Source organism: Schistocerca gregaria, chromosome 4 (genome assembly GCF_023897955.1).
Source record: "Schistocerca gregaria isolate iqSchGreg1 chromosome 4, iqSchGreg1.2, whole genome shotgun sequence".
Lineage (NCBI taxonomy): Eukaryota > Metazoa > Arthropoda > Insecta > Orthoptera > Acrididae > Schistocerca > Schistocerca gregaria.
Window position 1 is genome coordinate 215,225,656 of NC_064923.1, and position 23,690 is coordinate 215,249,345.

A 23,690-nucleotide genomic window follows, 5' to 3' on the forward strand; every position below is an offset into this window, starting at 1 on the left:
TGATATCTTCAGCAATCATCATCATTGTCAAGATACAAATGCAGTTAAGGTGTGCTGTGCATGGAAATGTAAAACCTACAATTAAAGATGATCAACATGAGCTGTTATTGATAATGAATAATAATGACTACTACCACTGATGGAAAGATGTGACATAATGAATATCTTATCTTCACACATGCATATAGTTTTGTTGAATGATTATGATATCGATCTCCCCTTGAGAAACAGTATAATCAAGCTGCAGTCATTAGTACAGTACAGTTCTATTCACCAATGTTTACCAATGTACTGAAATATGACTACTACAAATCAGGATATGCAGAGGACCAGCTATAACAATTTGAAATCCTGCTGAATTTTGATTTAATTGACTTCTGTGTTGTATATACTACAAGGAAAAAATTTGTTCACTTTAAGTGTGTTGTGTAAAAAAACAGTAATATGTTAAACTTTTCTTACATATTATCATTATCATAATTATTTTCTATCATAATAATGAATTACTCATTATTTTCAATTAACAAGCTACACATATGTGAAATGTAAATAAAAAAAACAAGAAAGCCATGAATGTAAAACATAAAACAAATATAAGTGAAATAAATAATTAGAATGATAATGAATATTCAGATATTTTAATTAGGTATGTTGAAAATACTCCATCAGCACATTGTATGTAGCTTATATTACGAAAACGGTATTTCAGAAACCAACTTTATTACACATAGAAGTATGTGGCTTGAAAGATTCTTCAATTTCTGTTGTAACAAAAGTTTTCACTTTTCAAGTTTAAATAATGGTGATGGGGTATTTTGTAAAATTTCAGATTATTACAAAAGCTGATTATACAGTTTTCACCACTTAAAAGTGAAATTGGGCACGAACAAAAAAGTATATATTGTACTATTTCAACCCCTCTACACTCTAGCCAAGTTTCATCAAGATTGTTTACTGACACTTGGAAATGTTGCGTTCTAAGTGAAGCAGGGTACTTTTATCCTAGTAATGGTGGCAAAACAGTATGTTTTTATTGGGGTAGATGTTTGAAGTGTTGGCGTGAACTGTATAATCCATGGATTGGAGCTTCAGACATGCTGCGGTGTAGCTATCACACTTGTGAAAGAGCTTTTATCATTATTTCTTTTTTTTCTGAGCACCCTATTGTAATGCTGGCCGCCTAGTGGCGTGCTCCCGCTGAAGCACATTGTACTGAAGACACTGCGGTGTGAATCTGTGGTCGCTGTAGGCAGAAGGGGCTTCCTGTTTCACAAGCAGCCAACGTCTGAAGAAGCCATCTGGAGCATTCTCTGGATGGGCGGGGTTGTGCTACTAAATTTTCCTTTTGTGTTGTCTAGATCGGCGGAGCAGCTGGCTGTTTGAAAAAGCCTGTGCCCCCCTGTAGGTGGATGGAGGGAGGGTGGGAGGGAAGAAGGCCTCGATTTTTTGCAGTTTGTGATTGTACATGGAGGAGAATGCATATTCAGATACCACCTCCTTTGCTGTCTTTTAGGACGACGATTGCCCCCAGTATATATATTGCATTATGACCCGTTCATTACTAGTGCTGGTTTCTTTCTCAATTTAAAAGTGTAATTAGAACTGTGATACATTTTTCTCCATCAGTTGTAGTATCGTGTATTGGCTTCGGTTAGCTGGGATGTATCGCGGTTTTTGAGCAAGCGTCTGTAGCGAACTCTGACGTCAAACAACGATAGGTACTGTATGCTTACAGGTAATACACTTTTCAGATACCTATTTTTCCAACACCAGCATCTCATCAGTTAAACGTATTTCCACCCAAAAAGAATAACGGTAGTAGCTTACACTCCTGCCATTTTCCCACCAGCTTGCAGATGAAGGTTAAATTTTGAATGTGTCTGTCGCTAGTTTCGAGTGGTATTCAGAACTTTTTTCCCAGCAGGATAACACCAGTTGTATGGCATCGTCAATTTTTAAGGTGTATTGTGATTTTAGGCCATCCTTATGTAGCACTATGCATATAGTTGTTTAAATAGGTCCAATCTTTATGATTAGTTGCATAATTAGGACCAATCTTTACTTAGTTTTCCTGACAACAATAAATGAAGTACACTAACGTATCCTTCCTCTCCTGCATCTGGACATTTTCCATGTGTTGGGGGGAGGACTTGGGCTTTCCTTCCAGTAGAATCAGGGTTTGTGTCCCAGAAAGGCTACAGCCAATTTTAATTTGCCCACCAATTCCTGAGTGGGGGATGGGGTGGGATATCAGCACAGCCCTAGGACAAAGAAATTCCAGCCAAAAATCGAAATTCCCGGCAACAGGGTACATTGTTGGACAGAGAGAGGGGGAGGGGGAGGGACTGGGCTGTGACCCACGTGCAGGCTGAGAAAAACACATGATGTCATTTGGGGGTGGGGTGGATTTGGTTGGGGGTGGGTAGGTGTGGTCAGCATCAGGGGTGATTAATTGATCAATTTAATTAATTTGCATATTAATTTGTTATCAAAATTGTACTCGTAACCCCACCTCCCTACTAGTCATGTGTACTGCTGAAATGTATGTAGAGATAATTGTTGCTTGCTACTTCACTGCACTGTTACTGATCGTCATTCTACCATATTTCTGTCCGGAACCGTGCGACTCCTACGGTCGCAGGTTCGAATCCTGCCTCGGGCATGGATGTGTGTGATGTCCTTAGGTTAGTTAGGTTTAAGTAGTTCTAAGTTCTAGGGGACTGATGACCACAGCAGTTGAGTCCCATAGTGCTCAGAGCCATTTGAACCATTTTTTTCTACCATATTTCTAACATTACTCTGAGAGGTTTCCTTAATGCTGATGTATTTCAAGCTACTACACAGTGTATGGTTTATATAATTTTCCTGACAGATTAAAGTTTCCACTTTGTTTTTGTTTCTCGTCTGTTAGTCATTTGTAGATGTACATAGGAGAAAATTCGAGGACGAATTTTTCCGGATGGTGGAGGAATGTAAGGTGTATAATAAATAATAATTATGTGTTATTTGTGATTGTGCATAATAATTATCTGTTATTTATGATTGTTCAGAGCAGAATCCAGCAAAAAATACGTAGAGATTTATTACAGGTTAAATGAACATTTTAGAGACTTTGACACGTTAAGCCACAATATTCGGAAGCAGCAGCAGTCGGGCAAGGAAAGCTGGCACGTGTGACGACATTGGTCACTTCTCTACCCAACGTGAGAAGTCCTATGACCAGCGGAGTTTGTGCAGCAGCTGTCAGCACTTCGTCAGATCAACAACCAAGCAGGCGAGCAATGCTACCAAGGAGAACAGCAATCGACGCAGTTCGCACGTCAGTGGTCAATGCTACAGGATCTGTCAGCATACTGAACTCACGTGTGTGACGTATCTGGCAATGTGGAGGAGGACAAAAGGGCAATGGTCGACCAAGTCAGCATAGACATAAAACAACAGAAAGCCGGCACGTGTGTCGACAATGGTCACGTTTCTGCCCAACGTTAGAATCATACATCAATGACCGCAGAGCCAGTCGCCGCCCTAGAAACTAAGCGACGTTGGCGAGAACACTGAATGAATACCTCTGACGAACAGGCACGAGAGGATCCTCGGGAGGGAGAAAGAAGACACGAAAAAACGTCGCCTGAACGGATGGACCGATGGTTAGTCAGCGGACGTCATACTTCGCTACACTGCTCGACAGAAGAAAATGTCGGTGCCGCGTCAATAGATCAACGCAGAAGAAGCCAACCCTGATGTTACCAGAAAGAATATCATGTGGTACTTACCCAGGTAGGTGGTGAGAATGAAGCGATTGCGGCCTCACCAAATGGGTCACCTGTGAACCTAGAGGTTGATGAACACCAGAAAACGCCGAACCTGCGGGTTGCTGATTTGATTCTGGGACGAAGCACTCCGTTCCACGCCGTAGCCGTTAGTAAGGCAATGGGCGAATGCACAAGGAGAAGACCCCTCCTCCGCTGCAGTGAGTCACGATCACTGTACTGAACGTAAAAGCCGCAGCTGAAGCTCCACTGCAACACGAGACGTCGCCGGATCGTTTGTCACTGGAACCTGCACGCTTCGCCCCCGCCGCTCTGCTGCCGTGAAGAATTGAACGAGTTAAAACACATTACATTACTCTGTTTGTTTAAAGGGTCTTATGTCTTAATAAATGACTGTTAATGGAACCACCAAGATTTCTCTCACACCTCACGCTCTGAGCCAAGGAAAGAGCCCATGTCACTGTCCACAAAGTGTCGCTTTCCCTCCCCGAAATATTTTCGAAAAACGTTTAACCCTCTATTTCACACTTATAGAGGTTGACTTTCCAAAAACAGTGAAAAGAATGTTTCATTTCTAGCAGAGGAGACAAATACACATTTTCATAGATTTGCTTGCACAATGAAATATTTCCATAAAAAAAATGTAATCCCCCTTTTCATCCCTAAAGGGGTTGAATTTTACAGAAACAGGGAAATAATTCTTTTTTTATTTCTTACTGAAAAGCCAAGTTTAAATTGTCATAGATTTGGCCTTAAAATTGCTTTCATAATAAAATATTTTCATAAAAAATCTCATCCCCTATTTCACTCCTTAGGGATTCAATTTTCAAAAACATTGAAGCACGTGTTTTTTTTTTTATTTGTAACCAAGATGTCAAATAGCAATGTTCACAGATGTAGCTTTAAAATACTTTAATAGTTCTAGCTTCAAAATTCTCTTAATAGCGACATACTTTCAAAGAGCCTTTCATCCCCTTTTTCACCCTCTTAGCAGTGGAATTTTGGACAATACCTTCTTAAACAAAGCCTAAAGCATAAGATCCAAACCTTCTCCAAACTTCAAGTTTTTATTCTTAGCATTTTGGGTGGACAATTATGAGTCAGTGAATCAGTCTGACCCTCTTTCACCCCCTGAAGGGTTGAATTTCCAAAAACAGTGAAAATGTATTTCTTCATCTCCAACTGAGAATCCAAATGCCAAATTTCAAAGTTTACTTTAAAAATGCTTTTGCACTGAAATATTTTCATAAAACGTTTGACCTCCTATTTCAACTCCTAGAGGTTGAATTTCCAAAAGCAGTGAAACATATTTTTTTGGTTACAACTAAGAAGTAAATTCGAACTTTCATAGATTTAACTTTAAAAATGATTTCATAATAAAGTATTTTCATAAAAGTCTCATCCCCTATTTCATCCATATAGGGGTTCAGTTTCAAAAACATTGAAAGATGTATTTTTTATTTGTAGACCTATAAGTCAAATAGCAATGTTCATAGATGAAACTTTAAAAACATTTTAGTTGTTCTTTAACAATGATATATTTCACCCACTATTCCCCACCACACAGGATTAAATTTACAAAACTGATGAAACATAAATTTTTTTATTTCTGACTCAGAAACCAAATATAAATTTTCACAGGTCTAGCTTCAAAATTGCCTTAGTAGCGACATTTAAAAATAATAACCATAATCCCCTATTTCACTTCCTTAGGGCTGGAATTTCGAAAAATGACTTCTTAAGCGATGCTTACAGCATAAGATTCACTCCTTCTTCAAATTTCCGGTTTCCATTTTTAGTGGTTTGGGCTGGGCGATTATGAGTGTTAGTTAGTCAGACAGGACATTGCCTTTATAATAGAGATTGTTGTTTAGCACTTGAATTTTTGAATTGAAGTATATTTATTTTCGAGCTTCATGTCTACTAGTTCTGTAAAAAATAGCAGCTACTGTTAAAAAAAGAATCTTAAGTCAGTGCTGTGCCGTTTCTGACAATGTTAGATATCCATGTATCGTCGAAAGGTACTACTGTTTTCTTTCCAGAATTTATTCCTGAAGTTAAATATTATACAACAGCAGTTTTCTTCACATGCACTGGAATGTGTACATTTAATACTAAGAAATACTGTATGTATATACCAAGACATACATAACATTCGATCTGTGTGCTACAAGCCACAATACATTTCAGCCTGACAGATTCTTACCACCATAAAAGCATCCAGCCAAAGGTTCAAAAAGTCCCATGGCTGCAGCACCTTCAGGGAGTCTAGATAATTTTTCAAGATCCTTATTACTCTCTAATTTATCCGTATGCTGCCTTTGGTCTTAAAGACATATTACTGTCAAAAAGACATATGACCAAATATTATACTTGAAAATAACATTTTCACAATGCCATTGTGAAATAGCTTTACTATGGTAGGTCTGAAAATGAAAGGACAGGCACTGCAATGTTTGAAATTTTCACAGGGACAGCAAAATCTGTGGAGCTGGCTCTGCGTGCGTGACACAACATTTCTAAAGTGGGGATCCAGTGGGGATAACCTGGCCCTAACTGTTCTGGTGTTTTACTGCCAAAATAATTGCTTGAACTTAAACTTTATAGAAACAGGTGTAATGGGCTGTCAACTGAACCACAAACGTGACAGAGTGCAGTGGAATGTTTTGCAAGATGATGATAGAGAAATAAAATTGGTTGATGAAACTACCTTTCTTGGTATAATGTTGGGAACATCACACTGATCCTTTATGCATGAGAGACATGACACAGGAACTGTAGACAAGAGCCCCTATTACATGAGCACTTCTAAATTTTATAACAAACTTCCATAGAATTAGAAAACTCATAAAGAACCTGCTTTAAACTGCTGTAAAGGAGTTTCTTACTAACCAATGTTTATGTAACGTTACGAACATCCTTTCAGAGAAGTAGAATACTTTCATTTGTACCAGTAGTATTTAGGAGCACCAGTAACAAGATATAAGGTGTTTTTTAGTCATCTGTAATTGTTTCCATGAAGATATCTATTTATTTCACATTCCATTAAACCATATTGTGATAAATCAATGGATGTGGAATGAGTCAAGATTACATAACACAGATATAGTTTATGTACATAAAATGACAAAAATGCATCATAAAATGATGAGTAAGCTTGATAGTTAATGTCATATCAAAGGTATAGCTCAAGTAACATAAAACAATTACTTGACAAGAAATTATAGTACATTGTCCACCTTAAACAGTTAAAGATGAGTTATGCAAAACACAATAAGAATATAAATACCAATGGCAATACAATTTACAAAAAAAAAACGATCATTACTTTATCTACAAGTACTCATCAAGAGAGTAGAACGAATTTCCCATTAGGTATTATCTTAATTTACATTTAAAAGTAGCTAAGACATTAATGTAAACTTTAATATCTGAATGAAGAAAGTTGAACATTTTTGTGGCAGATTAATGAACACCTTCTTGCACAAGACTTAAATGTTTCAGATCCCAACGGAAATCATATTTTGATCTAGTATCATGACCATGACATTCATTGTTAGTTTTAAAAAGCGACTAGTTATTAGAAATAAAAATCATCAAATGTATTGAGAGATGACTGTTAACATTTGTAACTTATGGAACAGATTTCTGAAAGAATATATTGGATGAACATTGCTCGTGATTCTCACAACTCTCTTCTGTGCAGTAAATATTATTTTGGCTGGAGGCTGGTTACTCTCTCTACAATATTATGCCATATGACATGAGAGAATGGAAATAACCGAAGTAGGCAGCTTTGATAGCATCCAAGTCACCAATGGGAGTGATTACATACAGAGCAAAAGTTGCCACACTGAGCCTTCTATGTATGTATAGGGTATGCACAGACCAGTTCAACTTGCCATCTATTAGAATGCCCAAGAACTTAGATGATTCAGAGTATAGTATATTTAGTTTACCACAGTTTAAGTGGCATACTTCATTTTCTTGCTGAGATGTATGAAATTGCATAAACTGAGTTTTTCGATATTTAGAGTTAGTCCATTGCTCTTACACCAGTGTAAGATGTCAACAAGTACAGCATTATATTTATTTTCTAGATCAGTGTTAGTTCGACTTTTAAGCAGAATAGTGGTATCATCAGCAAAAAGAGTAAATTTACAATCGGTGTCTGTACTAAGTGGGAGATCATTGATGAAGATAAAAGAAAGCAAAGGTCCCGAAATGGACCCTTGAGGCACTCCACACTTTAATGTGCCCCAATCAGATGAGACAGGACTATCATCAGCACCATTACTGATCGCCATCTGTTTTCTGTTTTGTAGACATGATTAAATCCACCTACCAATGCTACCTCTTAATCCATAAGGCTTAACCTTCTGTATAAGAATGTTGTGCCCTACACAGCCAAAGGCCTTTAGCAAGTCACAGAAGATTCCAATAGGCGACATTTTATTATTTATTAACTCTAAAATTTCATTTGTCAGGGAAAAAAATAGCCTGCTCAGTTGATTTACCTTTTTGGAAAGCCAACTGGTTTCTGTTGAGTATATTGTGGTTGTTAAGATGTTCTGCAATTCTTTTCTACTTTTCCAATACTTTTGAGAAACTACTTAGTAGTGATGTTAGACGCTAATTAGATAATTTGGTTTTGTTACTCTTCTTGAAAAGTGGTTTCACAATGGAAAGCTTTAATCTTTCTGGTACAACACCTTGCTACATAGACTCATTAAAAATGTGACACAGGACTTAACATATGTGCTCACTACAATGTTTTAGAATTTTAGGTGAAATGTTGTCAAAACCTGTCAATTTTTATTTTTTAAGGCCTTGATGGTATTTGTAACTTCAGTAATAGTGACAGAGGCAATACAAATTATGTACAAATTGTACAAATAACTTTAATCATTATTGTTTCTTTGTACATGTGCAGTGTACCATTCGATGTTGAATAAAGCTATTATTATTATTATTTTATATGTGTTGGGATTAGCTCTTTGCAATAAACACAAAGCACCATTTAAGGTTCGCCCACAACCTACAAGTTCTGGTGCCGTTAAGAAGTAATTGTTGACAGGAAATATAAAATATATCTAGAACACAGAAGAAATCCTGTATTGGTCTATGGAGAATATATGAAAGAATTAATTAAGAGTCGATATCATTGACCATATTTGGTCGAATTGTGCCACCTGTTCAACATTGGTTTCCGGCTGATACAATTTCAATTGGCTAATTTTTCCCGCCATATTCCGTGGCAGCGTAATAGACGCGCGAATTGTTCGAAGGCATTGTTGATATTTGAAGGAGGCGCAATGACTGCGAAATTGAAGAGAGTGGAAATTGAGAACTTCAAGTCGTTTAGAGGCTTAAATAGAATTGGTCCTTTGAAACAGTTTTCGGTTGTGACTGGTCCAAATGGTTCAGGTAATGTGGATGTAGAGCACCAAGCACGGGTATCATGAGAATAGCCTTTAAGAGATATGGTTTTGCCAGTAATAATGAAGGAAGCAGGTTCAAGTAAAGAACAAGATGAAGCATGTAAATATTCGAAGTGTCAGAAGGAACACATTTGCCTATCAATCTGTGGATTTGTTAATTTTCGTAGTATCTTTTCGTACGTTTGAGTATAAGTGAGCTTAGTATGCTTATTACAAGATAATTTTGATTGGACGATTTGTTTTGCGCATAAAAATTTTGCGATGAGACAAAGGGAAACAACATAAATATCACAAGTCAGATTATGCTATAGTATCGGTTGTTTTGTAATTGCATGAAGTATTGTTTAGTTTATTACAAATTTTGTTGTAGGCTTGCATCTGACCTATTTTCATTATTACTTCCACATTCTCGACTTTTTCTGACGTGCTGTTTTAATTTCCTAAGTATGTATTTGTGTGTGTTATAGAGGAACAGTTACTTTCTAAAATGCATTTCTCTGACTAGGTAAATCAAATTTTATGGATGCTGTCAGTTTTGGCGCTTGTGTGAAAACAAGCCGTTTACGTGCTCACCAGGTGTCTCATTTGGCACACAGTACCAGCACCCTCGATTCGAGAAGGTAAACACCCTTTTTATTTGTAGTCTTGTAATAGAGGAATAAATATGTGCAATGGAGTTACAGATTTATTGTGATTCGGGTGAAAGACATAAAAGTGGGCAATTTTAGGAAGTAAGAATATAGTCACTTTGTTCATGTCATCTATAAGAAATGCTTTATTTTTAGTGTAATTTATTTATTAACAACCCATGTATCTTTTGTTTTATTAATACAGATATCAGTATGTATTCTTATTCAGGTTGTATTTTTGAATAGGAATTATGGAAGTGGAACATTACCTGTGACAGTTCTAAACTGTTCTTTCAAGTAAAGTGTCTGAAGTTCCTATTCAGCCAACTGCATTCAAGGAAGGGATATATTTTGCAGGGAATTTGAGAAGCTTAAAACTTTTATAATGATTTCCCTAAGTTATTGGCTTACATTATTATGATGTCATTTGTCTTTCCTTGTGTCCAGTTATACAGTATCTCAGACTACTTTGCCATTATTCTCTGCATTACATCCTATTTTACCACTTGATGATTTTTTTAAAAATTGTGTTGCAAAAATCAGTTCCTTCCTGTGTTACTCTGGCTCACTGTAACACTTTCTCATGGATCTGAGGTGCTTGTAAGGGCCCTAGAGCACTATCTAATACCAGCCTTTTTGTGTGTGTGAAACATTCCTACTGATGTGTCATAATCTACCATGTGCGAGTTTGCTGCTGGAGTTTTGAACTTGATGGTGACATTTTTCTGGCAGGGAACCTATTATCTTTCTTTATAAGAAAAATCATATTTTTCCTCTTCATGACAAAAGGTATTTGATACTAGGTGGCTGAAGATCCAACCCCTCCACTTACACCAAAGAGCAGTGACAATTTTACCTTACCAGTCCTGTTTAGGTGTAGGATTTGTCTACGGAAACCCCATCTACCGATAGTCTCAACTGGTACCTGTGTAATATGTGCCAAATCAGTGGCCATCTCTCTTACTTCCAGTATCTACGCCACTAGAAAATTGTTCTGTTGAAATGATCAGTTATGTATGTAGATATAACATCGTTATAATACTAGTTAATTTAACAATAATACACATGTGAGGCACCAACCAGGTAGTGTGTATCACCTTGCTTCATCCTGATGATACATTGTATCATAGCGTGGGTTCTGAGAGACACTGGAAGCCTTTCTGATCCATGACTACTCACCAACTACCCACACCTCAAGCAGATTGGCCAGAATTGTATTCAAAAGTGCACTTATTACTTGATGGCATCACAGATATCCTTAACAGCTCTTCTTTAGATTTTGGTCCACAGCTTTTATAAAAGATATTTTTATGCATATCATTACAAACCTCCTAAAATCTTTGTTGCGCTGCATCTAGGTTCCACACTTTATGACATCATCTGGGATGGCGTACTATCTTGTTCAAGGTACAAGTGATCTGTAGTGCGGTTTGGGCAAACAGCCATGCATTTGTTTCGTGGTCACACTAGTGTGTATTAAAAATAAATATGAGTAGCAGTGTTAGTTTCACAAAAAATGAGAGATACAAGGTCATGAATACTAGAGTAGAAGGAAACATGTATAACACCAGTCCATATTAGGTTTATGTTAAAAAAACTGAGTTCATGTTTGGGGAAAATTTTATTGAAGATATCACTAAAAACAAAAATATTCAAAATGTGACCCTTGAGGATCAACATACTTCTGCTAATGAGTTTTCCATGAATGGAAGGTGTCCTGGAAGTCCATTTTCAGAAACTCCTTGAAGCAGTGTGTTGAAACCTTTGACCTCTGCTACATTGTACTTTGAGAGCTGTCATACATAGAGGAATAGAAAAGAAGTCTCCTGGAATCACATCTAGGCTGTATTGAGACTGTGGAAGCATTATAATGCTGTTCCAGTACAAGGAGTCACTGACCAGCGATCATCTAACTGGTTAAAATGCCTGGCTTACTGTGTTGACCCTTTGCACAGCCATTTTATCAATTTCCATGTAGTCTGATGATTCAATTACTTAAACACCAGTCTGAGTTCAAAGCATCACGCATGCATTACACATTGTCCTAATTGCTGCTCATAGGGTTTGTCTTTCGTACTCTTTCAGCCGTATGTGTAGCACTTACACTGTTTAAAAACAGCAGCTTTTGATAGGCTTTCTTTCAAATACTCACTGGCTCATTACTGATATCTTCGTACCTGATTTTCTGAGTCTCACACATAATCTTATGACGGTGTGGCACTACTCGACTGATCCTGTGTCGGAGGTACACTAAAATGATTAAATGAAGTGCACAGAAGCTCTTAAGCGAGTGATGATAGGTGTCTTTTGAAGGTAACTTTGCCTTCCTTTGACCCCGTTTGGATTGGCTGCACTCCTGTCGTGCAGATGTGTTAGAAAAATGTAGGACTTGTGCACAAACCTTGCACAGTGAGGAACAAACTATATGGGAATAAAACCTTTCAGCAAGTTGCCAGATGATTTAAAATGTATATTATACACATAAACACTTTTGAAGGAGCCATTGGAAAATATTTACAATACCATTGCTTCTGTTTGATAGAATACATGAACAATAGTATATTTGCATACAAATGGACACTAGATTTAGGCCAAGTCAGATATTGTCTGGTGCGCTGTACTGCATATGAGCAAATGAGCGAAATCATTAAATAAAATAAAACCTGATATTTATGATTGGTTATAGTAAACTGCTGTATTGTGAGTTGTGAAACACGGCACCAGCAATGTCGGGCTCTGTTTCATCCCACATGAACATGTTCCAGAAGAGAATAAGAGAGTGTTTCTGCCAGTTGCCTGAACATTGCTCTTTGGGCAAGTAAGAAGATTCATTTCATGTGATTTTCAATATACCCTAACTGTGCCATAAGCAATCATCAATGTTTAATACAACTCATAAGTCTAAGCATTCTTTTCCAATGCCATGAGTATCCAGTGATGATCTACGGTGTTTGTTGGACAATGGCTTCTGTGTCCCATTGGGGGGGAGTGGTAATTAATAAGCTACTTATTGGTTATTGTTGTCTAACAGTAAAGTAGTGAACAGTTTGCTCCACCATGGTCCATCAGTCTATAGTTACATTGCATGATGGTATGATATTGACTTCTGCCATCAACATGTTGCTGCCCAGCAGTTGATGTTGGTGGTGGCAGTTTAGTTAATTTGAGATTCTCATTGTAGATGATATACACAGTGCGTGCCTGACATCAGAGATGAGAGTATCGTTTGACTAGGGCATGCACAATCTGGCTGTGAGTAAATGTGCTGGTGTCTGTGGCCAATACTATACCTGGATCAGAATAACAAAGTGATTGATAATTGAACAGGGAAAGAGGGATCGTTGTCAGTTTACAATTAAGTGCAAGTGCAATATGGCTCCTCTAGCCCCCGGAGTAGACAACATTCCATTAGAACTACTGACGACCTTGGAACAACCAGTCCTGACAAAACTCTATCAGCTGGTGAGCAAGATGTATGAGACAGGCGAAATACCCTCAGACTTCAAGAAGAATATAATAATTCCAATCCCAAAGAAAGCAGGTGCTGACAGATGTGAAAATTACCGAACTATCAGTTTAATAAGCCACGGCTGCAAAATACTAACGCGAATTCTTTACAGACGAATGGAAAAACTGGTAGATGGAGACCTCGGGGAGGATCAGTTTGGATTCCGTCGAAATGTTGGAACACGTGAGGCAATACTGACCTTACGACTTATCTTAGAAGAAAGATTAAGAAAAGGTAAACCTACGTTTCTAGCATTTGTAGACTTAGAGAAAGCTTTTGACAACGTTGACTGGAATACTCTTTTTCAAATTCTAAAGGTGGCAGGGGTAAAATACAGGGAGCGAAAGGCTATTTATAATTTGTACAGAAACCAGATGGCAGTCATAAGAGTCGAGGGGCATGAAAGGGAAGCAGTGGTTGGGAAAGGAGTGAGACAGGGTTGTAGCCTCTCCCCGATGTTATTCAATCTGTATATTGAGCAAGCAGTAAAGGAAACAAAAGAAAAATTTGGAGTAGGTATTAAAATTCATGGAGACGAAGTAAAAACTTTGAGGTTCGCCGATGACATTGTAATTCTGTCAGAGACGGCAAAGGACTTGGAAGAGCAGTTGAATGGAATGGACAGTGTCTTGAAAGGAGGATATAAGATGAACATCAACAAAAGCAAAACGAGAATAATGGAATGTAGTCAAATTAAATCGGGTGATGCTGAGGGAATTAGATTAGGAAATGAGACACTTAAAGTAGTGAAGGAGTTTTGCTATTTAGGAAGTAAAATAACTGATGATGGTCGAAGTAGAGAGGATATAAAATGTAGACTGGCAATGGCAAGGAAAGCGTTTCTGAAGAAGAGAAATTTGTTAACATCGAATATCGATTTATGTATCAGGAAGTCGTTTCTGAAAGTATTTGTTTGGAGTGTAGCCATGTATGGAAGTGAAACATGGACGATAACTAGTTTGGACAAGAAGAGAATAGAAGCTTTCGAAATGTGGTGCTACAGAAGAATACTGGAGATAAGGTGGATAGATCACGTAACTAATGAGGAGGTATTGAATAGGATTGGGGAGAGAAGAAGTTTGTGGCACAACTTGACTAGAAGAAGGGATCGGTTGGTAGGACATGTTTTGAGGCATCAAGGGATCACAAATTTAGCATTGGAGGGCAGCGTGGAGGGTAAAAATCGTAGAGGGAGACCGAGAGATGAGTACACTAAGCAGATTCAGAAGGATGTAGGTTGCAGTAGGTACTGGGAGATGAAGCAGCTTGCACAGGATAGAGTAGCATGGAGAGCTGCATCAAACCAGTCTCAGGACTGAAGACAACAACAACAGCAGCAGTAGTACAGTTTCATACTGAATACATTCATAAGCTCCCTGTTAATGCGCAGGTTCGTAACTGTCTTATTAGTTCCATAAGCAATTTCTCAATTAGCTTCACACATTCCATAAAAGAAACACACTGCACTGTGAAACAAAGGAAAGAAAAAATCACAACTGTTCTGTTACATGCTGCGATTGTTGTCTGCAGATGAGGTAGCAGAGTAATTTTTCACAGGGCTGAGGGTATGACCAAACTCTTGCTGTAGTTGGTTCTTGCCATAGTAGCTGCACTGTAAATGCTTAACAGTCAGTCACTTTTTTTTGTTCTAATCCTGATATAGATCTGACATCTCAGTACATAAACCTCCAGGAAATTGGGTTTCCCGCATAGACTTAGGTGTTAATCTTCAACACAGCAACCATCTGTAATTCAAGAGCTCCAGAGTGTGTGCGGTTTGGACAGCTGTAAAAATTGGATCAGAAATGAGAAGTCAGATGGTAATAAATTGATAGTAAGACAAAAAAATTAATTACTAACCCAAGGCAATTGGCAAGTTTCGAAGAAAATCCTCGAACTTAGATGAACTTTTGGTGTTGTTGCTCAAGTAATGTATTGCTAGCACAAATGAGCTCGTAACATACATAATAAATGGTTTATTTATTTCAGGTAGCTTTTGCATTTGAAACAAGTTAGTGTCCAGTTCCAAGTGAATGAGACAGAAATTGAAATTGAAGGTAGTGAAGCAAAAGGTGAAATGCCAAACTCCATTTTCAAATGTTCCTTTGCGAAGGAAAACCCGGGAGAATTGTCTCAGTGTAATCATCATACTACTGAAAAAATGAATGAAATAAGTAATAGTGTGAGTGATGTTGAGAAACAGCTGAAATCACACAAAGCTCCAGGCCCTGATGGAATCCCTGTCTGATTCTATACGGAATTTACAGCTAGATTAGCCCCTATTCTAACAATAATCTATTCTTTGTCCCTTGAACAACAAACCGTGCTCGGTTCCTGGAAAAAAGCACAAGCCACATCCATCTACAAGCAGGGCAGTAGAAGTGATCCATAATACTACTGTCCTATATCTTTGACATCCGTGTTCAAACAATGACGCGGTATCTTGAACAGAGTGACATCAATGCCAAATAGTTTGGATTCCGAAAACATCGATCATGTGAAACTCAACTCATCACTTTTCTCACATAGCATACTGAAAGCTTTTTATAAAGGCAGTCAGGCAAATGCCACATTTCGAGTGAAATTTGTGGCTGGATTTTGAGGCCTTTTTGCTAGGGAGGATGCAGCATGTTGTCTTGGATGGAGACTCATTGTCAAATGTAACTTCAGATGTGCCCCAGAGAGGAGTGTTCGGACACTTGCCGTTCATGTTGTATATTAATGACCTTGCAGACAGTATTAATAGTTACCTCTGACTTTTTGCAGATGATGCATTTATCTATAATGAAGCACTATTGAAAGTGTTGCATAAATATTCATTCATATTTCAGAGTGGTGCAAAGATTTACAACTTGCTTTAAATGTTCGGAAATGTAAAATTGTGTACTTTACAAAACAAAAAGATGTAGTATTCTATGACTATAATATCAGTGATTCACTGTGATCTCATAGCTCAGCCATGGATAAAGCAGGTGGCAGGCTTCAGTTTATTGGTGGAATATTGGGAAAATGCAATCAGTCTACAAAGGAGATTGTTCACAATTCACTCATGTGACCAATTCTAGAATATTACTCAAGTGTGTGGGACCCAAACCAAATAGAACTAACAGGGGGCATTGAAGGTATACAGAGAAGGGCAGCATGAATGGATACAGGTTTGTTTTATCCATGGGAGAGTGTCAAATAGCTACTAAAAGAACTGAAATGGGAGACTCTTGAAGATGTAAACCATCCTGAGAAAGTCTATTAACAGAGTTTCAAGAACTGCTTTTGAATAGTGACTCTAGGAAACATAACACTCACATAGGGATTGTGAATATAAGATTAGAATAATTGCTGCATGCTCAGAGGCATTTAAACAATCATTCTTCCTGTGCTTCATAGGTGAATGGATTAGGAAGAAAGACTAATAAATGCTACAATGGGAAGTATCTTCTGCCATTAATGGTGGTTTGCAGAGTATAGATGTAGATGTACAAGTCAGAGTTTCATCACAACATAAAAAAGATGAAACTGTTAGTTTACCAAGAGTACTTCTCCATTAGTTAGAGGCACTAGGATTGGGGAGAGTAGTAAGCAAGTGTTACCATCTAAATCTTAATAATAAAAGGCTCAAAATGAAATTTCAGATTTCAACAGAGATCTCACATATATCAGAAGTAAAAGCTATTGTTATAGGAATCCCATATTGGTTGTTTGTGGTGTGATTTTTCCCAGTGTCAGGCTGCGAGACAAAATTCTGTTTGATAACAACGATATAAAGAGCTAATAGTAAGACACCATGCCTACCACTATACAAAGCCATTGGTGTAGTAATACTCAGTCAGCTATAACCAACACAAAAGTTTAGGCATGAATATAATTAAGTAAAGTGGATAGTTATTTCCTCTACTTGGCATATCCTGAAAGTGCTTGTTATATGATGATGATGATAATAATGATAATAATAATAATAATAATAGTAGTAGTAGTAGTAGTAGTAGTAGCAGTAGTAACCAGTTTTATTTCTATTTTTTGTTTTTTTGTTTATTATTACTCAATCATACTGAAAATAGAACAGGATAAGGCTCTCAACAAACAAGAATAAATCGGCTCATTACTTTGAGTGGCTTATGGATCTCGACAGTCTCCAATCAAGATATTTTTCCAACATTAGTTTCATCAGAAAAATTATCCGTCGCTATGCCATTTCAGTCAGTATCCGTAGCTTAGTGGTAAGCTTAAATGACGTCCATGCGGAGGACCTGGTTTTGATTTCTGGTACTGCCAAGGATTGTTACTTGATGGGAGAACTGGTACGGAGAGAGGGGGGAGGGGGGACTGTCTCGTGATGCCAATTGAGAAGCTACTTGAGTGAGTAGTATCGGCTCTGTGTTCAGCAACGTGACGTGGAGAGTGGTGTGCTGACCACATGCCACTCCATAACACATCTACATGACACCATGTGGCAGAGTGTGACATGGTGGTTGGTTGACATCCCTAGACCTGCAGGGCGTGGAGGAGAAGTTCTCTGTCTCTCTCTTTATTTTTGTTTTTAAATCCCACTTTCAGCTTTATTCATAAACCCAACACGAGTCTCTGCGAGTATTTGCACCTAGGAAGGATACGTTAACTTTAGAACTCCAAATGGTATAGGATACTAAGAAATAAAACTGTATAGTAAATTGACCATGTATATTAAAGAACTGTGGGAAATTCAAAGATTTGGAAAAAGTCTTAAGATGTATCTTATGAAGAAAAGTAATTTTGCACGTAAAGAGTATTTAAATGGTATTCAGTGTGCATTTTATAAAATCCAAAAAAGATAGCAATTAACATTGAATTCAAGACACAAACTTAATGTTGTGTAAATAACATAATTGAAATTTTCTTTCAGTCACAGGGTAGTTACGTTTTGTTGTATATTGTATGTAGTGTATATATTTAGTGAATAGTAGATGTGTGTCACTTATGTGCATTTATGCACAGATATTTTATTTGTGTGTGACAAAACCCATATCTTTGTTCATAAATATTTGCTAAATAAATGAGAGAAACATTTGTATTCGTCATTGTTATTCTAAAAAGTGGTTGTTTATTTTCATCTGGGTAATTAAAAGTTGTGTGGGTCGGCATCTCAATGGGCATGAGCTAAACTACAAATCCAAATATTCAGGTTTTGATCCATTTATGGCCCTAGGATTTTTTCTATCATTTGTTGTTTCTGTCTCCTTTGGCAGTGATTTGTGAATGTGAAAAATGCGAAGTATCATCATGGTTCAAATTCCATGGTAAACTGGAGGGCCCCTATAACTAGGTGACAAATCAGTTCACAAAACAGAGGAACACAAGGGGACACCATCTTGAATAGGGCCATGATTAGTAAAGTTGTGATGTTCAAACCTGTATTTGGATCAATGGCAGCTTTATTATTATTTATGTGAAAGTTATTGCAAGTATATTTTTATGTCAGATATGTGCATGAATTGCTACAGAGTTATGTAACACTTGGCAGCTTACTTTACAGTCTGCCTTATAGATGTTACTTTACTAGCAGAAATGTTGACCACACATAACAATATGTTTACAGATAAAAAGAAGCCAGCTATTTTTATAATTAATTTATTTCCCATTACTGCGATAGAAAACATAATTTAGAGCACCAGCTGTGTAATTTTAAACTAGTACCAGATGTATAATTTTAAACTCCATTTGAAATCTTGGTGTTACTTACTGAAGTGTTTTGTTTCATTACTATTGCACCTAATTGAATACAGTTTACAGGAGGTTTGTTTGGCTTTAGTTCACCACAAATTCATAGAATTTTTGTTCAAAAGATAACATGTCAAATTTTTCATCTGCTGTGTAGCTGCATTTCAAGACTTCAAATTGGGGTTGATTATAATGATGACCGTTTTGGTAACAATCTTTTTTGGTAAAGTAGAATCTCACTTGGATTTTCTTCCATTTAGAATTTGCTACAGACATAAGCAACTAGCATCCCTATGATACAAAGTGCAAGCAGCAAAATGTGAGATCACAGTGTTTGCCAGTGGATGTTATGAAGAATGCTGGATATTGATGTTGGAGTGTAACACTGAAATACCATGCCTAATAAATGTTTATGTTTAGAGAGATACCCAAAAGTTTTTACTTCTAACAAAATGTTCTCGGCTTTGCATTAATAATTAGTGTGTAATCTGTGTGCTAACTTATGAAAAATTAGGTAAATGAATACTTTCACCTTGCAGTCTCAATTAGGTTTCACAGAACTGTGTTTGGGTAGAAACCTCAAATGGTGCAATGTATGATTGCAGTTAGCGAACTTGGCAGAAGCAGAATGAATGTTCACTCTGCAGTGGAGTTTGCATTGTTATGAAACTTCCCAGCAGATTAAAACTGTGTGCTGGACTGAGACTTGAACCTGAGACTTCTACCTTTCGTGGACAAGTGCTCCATCAACTGAGCTATCTGAGCAAAATAGGGCATTTGACTGTTTTTTTGGAAATTGTCTTAAATGATTAATTATGCCATTTTATACTCCTTAAATGCTTTTTTCGTCTTGAATTTCAGTATTATTCTTTAAAAATGGAACTGAAATTCAGATCATTTGAATGCCTTCTAAAATGCTCCACTTGATTCATTTAATGCCTGTGACATCGCTGGCTTGCTTGCTGTTCCCACTGTCATAATGCTAATTCACGGTGATGTCTTGTTTTGGAATGTAAATCTGAGGAGATGGGTTACAAATGGTGTGCAGTACTACACTATAAAAATAAATCTACAAAAACTCCTGTTTTTGAGTGTTACGAGAATGAATGAAAGACATGTAAAATGTGGTTGCACTGTATCGGCAAATTGCACCCATGGCAATGCACAAGTTCACAAAGTTAATTAAAAATGTCTTGCACTGTGAAGTTAACATTAACTTGTCTCCAAGATATGCTGTCCCACTGTTATAACAAAGGATAGCGTTATTCAACTAAATTAAACTCCTAGAACTCCTAGTGAAAATTATCTTTTCACCTAACTATACCCCAGTTATTCAGTAGCTCAGTTGTTAGAATGGTAAATCATCAAATTTCATAAGATGGTGTCCATACTTATTTGTAAATCGACTCGAAAGTCCTCTCGTATGAAAACCAATCACGATTACAAAACTTCATCACACTGATCAGAAACAGACTATTATTGTGTTTTCCTTGCTTTTTACATGCACTTACATTTGCAATTACTGTTCATACATGACACATTCAAAAAGATATTTTCTGGTTAATGTGACTTTTTACTTTGTAGAAATAATGTTTGTGTAACTTCGACTGTCTAGCTGGGATCCTTAATGTTTAAACTTTTGCAGTTTCATCATCATACATAAAGATGAAGTAAGACTGCTTCAGATGGTAATGTTAATTTACACTCACAAACATCACAGTCCTTAACGTTTGTGTCAGCTGCATGTTGTACCAGCTTTATATCTCTCCATGTAGCCTAATAGTCCTGCAAGTCATTATACTGTGAATTTATGGTGATTTCTTCACTACTAATATTGCTTTCCAAAAAAGTGAATTGTTTGCTCACAAAGTAAATGCATTTATCCTCTGTTATCCGTTTCTCAGACTAAGACTGATGTGAAGCTATATATAATAAATCCCACAGTCGAAACAACTGCTATAATCAGTTCTTGCTAACGCTATTTTTGTATTTCTATATACTATAATACCCTCCCAGGATTTGAACACGTGACTTCTTCCACTGCAGTCAAATGCACTATCCATTGTGCTACAGATCGCCTGAGGTGGCAGTATCCCGTCTGAGTGCCTTTTACACAGGAAATTAGCACAAGTTTTGCTAAGGATAATTTTGTCGTACTTTGAGCCATAATACATAAAATAACAGATATTTTGTGACAATATTTACTGTAAATGCTATTTAGATGTTATAATCAGTCAGAACAACAATCTGAACCATGATTTTAATATAGGAAAATGGCCTATTCATGGTCCGACCTCAGCATTACATGTGCCAGCACCACATCTTCACAGAATTTTATCATAGGAAAATAGTCTGTACAAGATCCAATCTCACAGCTTTACATCTGCCAGCACCACATCTTCACAGAAGTTTCACAGGAGAATGACAATTCATTCTCGAAGCATATTCCAGGCTGAGGCTAAACTATGTCTCAGCAATATCTTCCCTTCTAGGAGTGCTAGTCTCACAAGTTTTGCAGGAGAACTGTCAAGTTTGTAAGGTAGAAGATGAGGTGTGTAAAGGACAGGTTGTGAGGTGCATTTGGGTAGCTCTGTTGGTAGAGCAGTTGCATTTGAAAGGCAAAAGTCCCAGGTTAGAGTCCTGCCTGGCGCACAGTTTTAGTATGATGGTAGAAACAGATTATGGTATATAAATGACAGTTTTTTTTTGTTTATGTTCATAGTGTAGGAAAAAGGGCTTAACAGTGTCACCTGCAGAACAAGGTGCTTAGGTAGTCTTCGGATATCCTCTCTTGGGTCATAGCAAACTGTGCTTGGTATCTGGAAGGAACAATTGAGCAATGAGTGTCAGTGGACTCTGAGAGAACACAGGTGAGTAGCACCAGATGTACCAAAATCAGCTTGTCCATCAGAATCCAGTAAAAAAAATGGCAGCAAGTGGCCTTATGCAGGCAGCCGAATGGTGTCCATGTGGGCACTCATAAAAGAGTGGATGGCATGTGGCAATTTGGTTGGATGTTTTAGGTTATCTCTAGCAGTGATAGCCCACATACTTTAGTAATGTCCAATTGCTAAAAAATACTCTATGCCTATTACACATCCTTAAATTAGAATGAAATACCTTAGAAACAGTTTAAGTTTTTCTGCAATGACAGAATACTTTAGGTACACAAAGCAAAATGTAATTAGGACTATGTTCAATGAATTTTTGCAACAAAATGTTAAACACATAGAAATATTGTTATTACTTAAAGGTGAAAATTTTCTGAAGGCCTTAATTGTGATCTTACATGTTAAGTAAAAGTTAAAGGTTTATTTGATGTAGTTGAAATGTATCTGAAGTCATAACTGCTTCGGTGTACACATGAAGTACCATGACCTTTCCAGTCCAGATGAGAGCAAACCTTTCATAGAGTATCAGTGCCATACCTGAGCTAAGGAGAAATTCTGGATAGAGTTTACTATTTATTGCAGTAGTTCTTTTCTTACATGTTCCTTTCTACTATATTTGTGTCACTTAACAGCATTTATTCTTTGTCCAGCACCGCAGTGACAATTGTACTTGAATTAAGTGATGCAGTGGAGATATATTTAACAAGAAGACTCATGGGAAATGTATCTAAATATATGATAGACCAGCAGGTATGTTACCTCAAGATATAAAAGTAGATAACAGGGTGTCATTTTGGAAGATTGTTTATTGTAATAATGTTGATCAAAGAGCTCAGTAATAAAATCATATTGAACTAGATCTTCATCTTTGAGAGTTTGAGAAGAATGTTTTGTAATACATTGTTCTAAAAAATGTTTCCGCATTGGGTGTGAAAAAAAAAAAAAATGAAAAATATGATGTGAAAGGAAAGAATAGCTTATTTAGATTATAGACCAAAATTTTTGTGTAGAGTCGTACTTCTGCAGTTTCATTCAAATGAGTGTCTTAATTTGACTCATTTACTGGAACGATGTTGTAATCAACATTTTGTTGAAACTTAGAGTTGGGACAGTGTTGTATGTGATGCCGTAAGTTAAACTGCTTATGTGTTGCATTATTTTGGCACCATTGATGAAACACAAAATTCTTTGTTGCGACAGAAAACATTGAAAGTGTAGACATTATGGGTGATGCATCGAATGTTATGCTAATGATGGGAGTGCAAAATCGCTTCAATAAAGGAAGGACAGCTAAAATTAACATTTGTAACTCGAAGACATTAAACTCAAGTCACCGAAGGGTGTTGTGTGTACTTATATTACAATCAAAAGTGACCTGTTCCTGGAAACATGCCACCTGATAGGGTTAGTGGAGTAATGTAACTGCTACTCACAATAAAAAATACACTCCTGGAAACTGAAATAAGAACACCGTGAATTCATTGTCCCAGGAAGGGGAAACTTTATTGACACATTCCTGGGGTCAGATACATCACATGATCACACTGACAGAACCACAGGCACATAGACACAGGCAACAGAGCATGCACAATGTCGGCACTAGTACAGTGTATATCCACCTTTCGCAGCAATGCAGGCTGCTATTCTCCCATGGAGACGATCGTAGAGATGCTGGATGTAGTCCTGTGGAACGGCTTGCCATGACATTTCCACCTGGCGCCTAAGTTGGACCAGCGTTCGTGCTGGACGTGCAGACCGCG

At 37.2% G+C, this 23,690-nt stretch overlaps 1 protein-coding gene across 1 annotated transcript in view; it reads left to right on the forward strand.

The window, feature by feature from the left end:
• The first annotated feature begins 9,066 nt into the window (after positions 1-9,066).
• LOC126266966 (structural maintenance of chromosomes protein 1A-like) overlaps positions 9,067-23,690 on the forward strand; it is a 346,151-nt gene continuing 331,527 nt past the window's right edge. Inside the window, exons 1-3 of the mRNA XM_049971693.1 lie at positions 9,067-9,197; positions 9,717-9,831; positions 22,581-22,680. Coding sequence (XP_049827650.1) covers positions 9,086-9,197; positions 9,717-9,831; positions 22,581-22,680 — 327 coding nt within the window. The 5' untranslated portion in view covers positions 9,067-9,085. The remainder of the gene's footprint in view (positions 9,198-9,716; positions 9,832-22,580; positions 22,681-23,690) is intronic.